Genomic DNA, 7,739 nt, shown 5'->3' on the forward strand with positions numbered 1-7,739 from the left:
TTCTGGTACGAAGTTGTCAAAAACAAAAAGAAACCAATTATTAAGTGGATCTGCAATAACTGTATTAGCCAAAGAAATTTCGTCCATAGTATTATTAACTACGTGCAAAAGGCAAAATTATGAGTGTACCCCCGTGTGTCCATTTCAACATCGTGGGGGCAACGCAACTCTACTCTATTTGGACCCAGTTTTACTCCATTATATTTTATTTCTTTCTCATCATTGACTTCATGTCTTTCAGTTTCACTGTCCTTATATTTCTATATCAAATATACTTATTCAAAAGTTTGTTAAACATATACATACATATATGTTAGGAAGGAACTTTTAGTATCTCCTTCTTTTTCTATTCTAAAGTAGAAGAAGATTGTGGAGCAGTTGTTTTTTTGTTTGTTTATTCTTCAAATGGGATTTTGAAGTATCAGAAGAAAAAATAAAAATTAGGAGAGAGAAAGTTAGAGAGAGAGAGAGTGGAGGAGAAAAATGGGAACGTGTGCATCAAAGCCAGAAAGTTGTGTAGGAGGGAAGTTAAAGTTTTCAAAGAGGTATAGAAAAACAAGGAGGTCAAGGTTGAAGAAGAGCTTATCACTTAATAATAGTAAGCTTGTTCCTGTTGATGAGTCTTGCTTTAATGATCTTCCTTCTTATATTAATCCCACTTTCCGAGGTAATTTTTTCATGATCAAGTTTCTACTTTTTCTTTGATTTCATAAGAATCTGGAATAGTTAAGTTAAACATGAGAATAATGTGGCATCTTATATGATTTCAGAAGTATATGGGTCTCTTATTGCATGTAATCTTGAGTCTCTAAAATATTTTTTACGAAAATTCTGTATTTTTCCTTAGCATTATTGATAAAATGGTCCAAAGTACATGAAAGTTGTATGGTTTTTTTATCCATATGAGCCATGAAGGCAGTACAAACAAGAGGAGGGAGCAATCTTAACCACTCGGCCGAGACATCCTTGGTATATGAAAGCTGTATGGTAGTAGTCATAAACTACACATTATTGAAAAATGTGAAAGTTTGTTATTACACCTGGTGATAAACCCATCTGAGAGATGGAAAATAATAAAAACTTGAGCGACATTTTTTGATATTATTGACATATATTGATGTATATGGGCATTTTGACGTTTCTTTACTAAAGAAAGGTATTTTTGGAAGAAAAATCCGGAGATAAAATGATATTGTCCTATGAATATGCTTTAGAATTTGCATGATGAGAAATTGTTCAACAAATATGCTTTCCTAGACAATGGATGCTCTTTTAATCTGGTTCTGAAATTTGTGGTGTCAACAGTTAGCCTGGATGAGGCATGGTTTGATTCTCACCCGGTGTTTGAGGCTGATTGGGATGATGATTTTTACAGCATTCAGGAAGGTATAAACAGATCAAACCACATGTTTAAAAATGCTATAAAAAAACTATTCAAACAAAAAAAAACTATAAGATCAATCAATTCTAAGGAAGGATGTCATTATATGCAGATTCCCTTTCTACAATCAGCTCTGATCACAGCACATGTCCATCAAACTTATCATCTCCAAGATGCCAAAGTTCGCGTTATGGATGCTTTTCTGCTATGTCATCCTTTAAACAGCTTAAAGAACAAGCAGAGGTTGAAGCATCGAAACAGAACGATGAGTTAACATCGTTTAGTTTCTACAGCAACCAATTGACTCAGAGCAATGATCAAGATAAAGAAGCTAATGATTCTCCAGTTGACTCAACACCAACAGAGTTCTCCTTTGATTACAATCTAAATCTATCTGATAAAACCATCCAAAGTAGCGAAAATTCCCTGACTTTGAAACCGCAGAATCTGTTTGACGTGAAGACATCTTTGCTAGTTGTCAAAGTATGCCGGCATAGGGATGAACATGAAGATGTAGGAGTTGATGATTCACCAGGAGTTGGAAACTATCCAGGGGCTCCAAATTCTTGCTTGCCGTGCCTAAGAATGTCGAATGTAGGAGTAGCTGATAGGAGGAGATCAGTCAGTCCTAGCCCTCCAGGTACCAGGAAGAAGGCAGGATTGAAGAAGGTACTCTCCTTTCGGTGGAAGGATGAATTTGCTTCTCCTACTCTAGGTGAGCTTTTTTAGTATCTTTGCAGCACTCTTGTGTATCTTTGTCATCAAATGTAAAAATCATCTCAGTATGTGCCTTAGATATGATAGAAATAGAATTCTTTATTGGGTGCAGTTGTTTATGTCTCACTTTGATATTAGACTTTGACCTTGCAATGTTTTTGGGTTGATCAGTTTCGCCGAGGGCACCACTGCAGAGACCAATAGCAGGATCTCAGATACCTTACTGCCCACCAGAGAAGAAGATGTCTGATTGCTGGTCACCTATTGATCCTAGCAATTTCAAAGTACGAGGTCATAGTTATCTCAGGTGACCAAATAAACAATGCTTTAATAAGTACTTTGTGTATGATATGAGGTGGTGTTTTTGTATTATATGCCTTAAATTTCTGCAATATTCTCACTTGGCAGGGATAAACGGAAAGATTTGGCTCCAAATCATGCTGCTTTTTATCCATTTGGGGTTGATGTCTTTCGATCTCATCGAAAAATTAGTCACATTGCTCGTTATGTGGAGCTTCCGCCCATCTTTTCTTCTGGAAAAATTCCTCCTGTCCTTGTTGTGAATATTCAGGTACAGCTACTTTTCTGACAGTTAATCATAGATAAGTTTTTATGTAGTAATTGCTAAGTTGTTTCTTCACTCTTTAATTTTGTCCAGATACCACTGTATCCCGCCTCAGTTTTCAACCGTGAACACGATGGAGAAGGGATGAACATTGTGCTCTACTTTAGATTATCTGAAAGCTTTTCAAAGGACTTACCTCGTCATTTTCAAGAAAACGTCCGGGTAAGAAACATCTTTCGTAAACTTCCTTACATATGGCTTAGATTGTCTTTATCAGTATGAATTTTCTGCTTGATAACTACAAATCTTCAAAATGATCATGTTCATGCTGATTGATAGTCCATATACTTCTATGTATCAAAACTCAGAAGTTCCGTTTTTATTGTTGATTCTCAGCCTTAAGATTGCTTATAAAAATTTAACTCTTGTATCGAGGTATTTTGGGGAAGTAAATTCATCTTTGATATGTTTCACTTTCTAAATCAGAGATTGATAGAGGATGAGACAGAGACTGCAACACAGTTCAGAGAAAGACTCAAGATTTTGGGACGTCTAGCAAACCTAGAAGACCTCAGTCTGAATTCTGCAGAGAAGAGGCTACTCAACGCATACAATGAGAAACCTGTCCTGTCACGCCCTCAGCATGAATTCTACTCAGTAAGATTCCTGCAATAATTGTAGCTCTTGGGTAACTATTAAAGTGTATTCTCTTCACCTGAATTAAACTGAACTGAACTTGTCAAAAAAGGAAAATTATGATATGCTAGAATTTGTCTAAACTTATTTTTCCCAAAACAAATTTGTTTAAGGTGAAGAGAACACACCCTCTGTCTACTATCCTATGCTAGGAAACCTGATTTTCTAATCTCTACAACTTATACAGGGGGAAAACTACTTTGAGATAGACTTGGATGTGCACAGATTTAGTTATATTTGTAGGAAAGGTCTTGATTCGATTCAAAACAGATTAAAGCATAGTGTCTTGGATTTCGGCCTCACCATTCAGGTAAGTAATACTCCATAATTCTCAATTCATGGTGGTCATGTTATAGTTCTAATGAAATTGCTTTGATACATCACCAGGGAAATAAACCTGAGGATTTGCCGGAGCATTTGTTAGGTTGCATAAGGTTAAATGAAATTGACTACACCAACTACCGTCACTTGGCAGTTTGAGTTAAGCACTTCAAAGCAGGTCAGAAGCTCTGAGTGATGCTGTTTTTATCCCATAAGAAAAGGAAAAGACCCTTATGTTCCTGTTTCTCCACTTATGTTCCTGATTCCGCCCCGCAGAGGAAGGAGGTGTGACATATTGATGTTTCTAATTTTTGTTCAGCTTCTTTTAACCTTGTTTTCGCAGTGTAATCATCAAGTTGTATGTAAACTCTGACATAGTTTTAACAATATATTACAATGGCTGGGGAATTTCTTGCTGGTTTTAACCAAATGACAACGAAACTAAACGAACTATTCACTTATTCCACATTTATTCAAATTAGAAAAGAAAACAATAAAAGCTGGGAAATCCTAAGAAGTTTTGAATTAGTAGCCTATTACCAAAAAAGAAAAAGACAGGAAAAGAAAAGGGCCAATTCCTTTTCCAAGCTGTTTGAACATGTTAAGGTTTAGTAATCTAAGATTTCATTAAAAGCTGGAAAATCTAACTGTATCTCGCTATCACGATCCAAAAGAGCCTTAACAAAAGAGTTTACTGATGAAGGCTCATTGACGTAGCTGCTTGTTTCAGCATTCTTAGCTGCACTGTCACAGTCTGACATGCCCAACTTGTCATCTGACATCTTACTGCTCGAGTGTTTTACCCCAGTGAGCTCGAATTGTGATGTTTTCTCCAGGATTTGAGGAGGTGAATCTGCTGCTAGAAAGTTATGTTCCTCCTCTGTGATGTCAGTATTCAAAAGAGGGTCAGTAGAGCTTCTTTTCTCGGCCCAACTGTAGGCTCCTGGCACCGACAAGTGTGAGCTTGATTTCCCATTTGATATAGATGATGAAGAGGACGATGAGGATGAAGGAGATATATCTTCTAATATATAGTAGTTGAAAGAAGTAACATCTTGGAACTGATCCATCAACGGCAGTCTACCCATGTTAGCAGTAGACTGAGTTGATATTTGACAGTGAGAGGAGAAAGAAGTGGCTAAGGTTTGGTCAAGAGATCTTATTTGGTGGTTGGTTGTGAGACAGCTGATGCTTTCATAATCAGAGAGGCATTTTGAGATGGGTTTATGAGTGACAGGGTCAATTCCCATTTTAGTAAGCTTCTTTTTAAGCTTGGTGTTCCAGTAGTTCTTCACATCGTTATCCGTTCTTCCAGGTAGGTGTTTCGCTATCAGGGACCACCTGCACCAAGTTAGTAACAGACTCGACAATTGTATCAAATAGGAAGGTTCTGACAATCAGTAACAGAATACTGAATGTGATGCAAGCTTAAAAAAGAGACTTAAGGATCACCTGCTGCCTATTGCTGCATGGTACTGAATAATGAGCTGCTCTTCTTGTTCTGTGAATTCTTCATGTTTTAGGTCAGGCCTCAGATAGTTAGTCCACCTAAGCCTGCAACTCTTCCCACATCTATTGAGCCCTGAAGATGGACGGAAACCCTGATTATCGTTATCGAATTAAAAAAGCAAATACAGGAAAAACACCCAAGAAACACCTTAAGGATTGATAACAGATCATTTGCCGAGATATATAACAGATTCATATCTTCAAACACGACATAAGTCATAAGCTGATATACTATGTAAGCATGGAAACAGCGAGACCTTAGGTCTCAGTCATCTTTGGGCTTTATTAGCACATAAATGGCTGGGTTTTGGGAATGGAAACATTTCAAGAACAGAGAAAACCTCATATTTCAGCCATTTCCGCGCTTCATAGACTGACAGTGACAGATAGCAATATCAGCCATCCATCACATTACATAACATGGAAACTGATTTCCCCACTCCAGAATTAGATTTTTGCCCTCCCACTATGAGCTAGTGTAGTCTTTTCTAGCCAAAACTAAGAGTTGAAATCACTTCATCTAAATAAGAACTACTCTACAATATGTTTACAGGTTAACCATAATTTTCAGATGTTTTGCCTAAACTACAGGGTGTCCTTTAGGTGACTACTTATATCAGTGTCAAGTATTTTCTTCGAACATTGTTAAACAAAGAAGGCAACCATAATATCGAACCATTTTTCGAGAGAAGGACGATGAAAGGAAGGAAACTCGACGAAGATTACCTGCTTTCTTAGGAACCTGAGTCCAATTGCCGACGCCATGGTTAGAAACATAAGCAAGTATCTTAGCATCTTCTTCAGGAGTCCAAAGGCCCTTTTTGACATTTGCTTTGTCACAGCAAGGAGGTCTTCCCATGTTGAGATCAGAGTGCAGAAGCAGAAGCAGCAAGGAGAGAGAAAGAGAGAATGAAATGGAGTTGATGTAATGATGTGATGCAATGCTCACACCGTTTTTAACTCTTATAGAAATCAATGAAGAAACAATTAACAACTTTCTAGGCAAGAATTGCATGTAAATGGAGGACCCAATTAATGACATTCGCATGACAAGTTATTTTCTAGTAATTAAACTCATTTTGATTTCAAATGAACTCTAGTTAAATCTGCATGCAGATTCCGCATATATGCCAGTACTTGAAGTAGTTTTTACTAACTATCACGAGAATAACTGTCACAAACTTGAAGTGTTTACTGTGTTAGTTTACTACAAACTGTAAACTAGCTCACTCTGGATATAAAAATAAACTCACCTCCCAACATTTTGCTGCACATTATTAAATTAGTTAAGAAATTTATTTTCTGGAATCATATTGGCAAAAAGAAATTAAGTAGAGGTTAGCGAGAACAAATGAGATACAATTATCAGATTTTGTTAAGCTATGAAGATTCTCTTAGTATACCACTACTGACATCAGCACTCCAACATTAACATAATTTTATTTACTGTAACACCCAAAATTTCTCTTTTTGAAAACATATTTTAATATAAAACTTTTAGAGAAACTTGAATGTATTACCGTCATGTGATAACGTTAAAAACTTTAATACTAAATACTCCCTCTGTTTTTTTTAGATGTAACATATTGACTTTGGACACTATTCATCCAATACACTTTGACCACTAATTGTTATTTATACATAAGAAAAAATATAGTCATGTGGGATCTTGTTTGATTCATTATGGTATACGCTTTCCAAATATATATTTTTTATAATTTTTACTTTTATACAATTGGAGATATTATCGGTCAAAGTTGTGCCTCGGCAAATGTGAAAAGTCCAATGTTACATCTAAAAAAAAAACGGAGGGAGTATTAGCTTTAAGTTTCTATAATAGAAACTTGAATATATTACCGTAATGTGATAATGTTAAAAACTTTTGTACTAATTATTAACTTTAAGTTCTATGATAAAACTTCTTTTGAGGCGATGAATGCAATCAGAGTATGAATATTTACTCATTCATAACTTGAAGAATGATGTACCCTCAGCCTCAGGAATCTGGAGGGTCATTAGAAATCAGTTTAAGTACCAAAGTCCTAGTCCAAATTCCTATATTTTGAAAACATATTTTAATATAAAATTTCTAGACGAGAAATTTGAAGGTATTACTGTCATCTAATAACTTTAAAGACTTTAGTTACCAGGATCTTATTAAAAAATATCTGCCTCTTATTTCCTTTTTTCTCTTTCTCTCCCATTTTCCACAAAACCCTAAAGTTTCAATCTAGGGGCTATCGTCAAATTTTTTGGTGCTAATCCCCTATTCTCCTTTTGTTACTCGTTTTTATGTTATGATCTCTAATAAACTTCAGTGTCTCTTTAATGGAGAGTTTTTCTATCCATGTGAGAGTTTCGAGACTTTAATTTGGTTTTTTGTATAATTTAAGAGGTTAATTTGTTGATCGAAATTTATGAGGGGTTGCAAAGATGTTAATAATTCGTTTACAATCACTTGAATTAAATCATTTCTACTTCAAAACTACAAAAGATCGATAGACCCCCTTGTAAAAGGTTGCATCAGACAACGATGTAAAAAACGAGGGT

At 35.8% G+C, this 7,739-nt stretch overlaps 2 protein-coding genes across 3 annotated transcripts; one reads left to right on the forward strand and one right to left on the reverse strand.

Annotated features, from left to right (window-relative positions):
- The first annotated feature begins 290 nt into the window (after window positions 1-290).
- On the forward strand, window positions 291-4,110 carry LOC104887432 (hypothetical protein). 2 transcript variants are annotated; one of them, XM_010672055.4, is made up of 9 exons: window positions 291-667; window positions 1,306-1,386; window positions 1,494-2,096; window positions 2,270-2,405; window positions 2,507-2,669; window positions 2,757-2,885; window positions 3,150-3,320; window positions 3,547-3,669; window positions 3,747-4,110. In XM_010672055.4, the coding sequence occupies exons 1-9, from the start codon at window positions 484-486 to the stop codon at window positions 3,837-3,839; spliced, it is 1,683 nt and encodes a 560-aa protein (XP_010670357.1). In that variant the 5' UTR covers window positions 291-483; the 3' UTR covers window positions 3,840-4,110. The 2 variants fall into 2 exon arrangements, with proteins under 2 accessions (XP_010670357.1, XP_048494217.1); XM_048638260.2 differs by having other exon boundaries at window positions 293-598.
- A 146-nt stretch (window positions 4,111-4,256) lies between these two features.
- Window positions 4,257-7,279, reverse strand: LOC104887431 (transcription factor MYB35). Its single transcript, XM_010672054.4, has 3 exons — window positions 5,916-7,279; window positions 5,133-5,262; window positions 4,257-5,021 (listed from the first exon to the last, which is right to left on the reverse strand). Exons 1-3 carry the CDS (start codon window positions 6,235-6,237, stop codon window positions 4,289-4,291), a joined length of 1,185 nt encoding a protein of 394 aa, XP_010670356.2. The 5' UTR covers window positions 6,238-7,279; the 3' UTR covers window positions 4,257-4,288.
- Window positions 7,280-7,739: the final 460 nt, after the last annotated feature.

The sequence above is a fragment of the Beta vulgaris genome, chromosome 2, assembly GCF_026745355.1.
Source record: "Beta vulgaris subsp. vulgaris cultivar EL10 chromosome 2, EL10.2, whole genome shotgun sequence".
NCBI classification, from domain to species: domain Eukaryota; kingdom Viridiplantae; phylum Streptophyta; class Magnoliopsida; order Caryophyllales; family Amaranthaceae; genus Beta; species Beta vulgaris.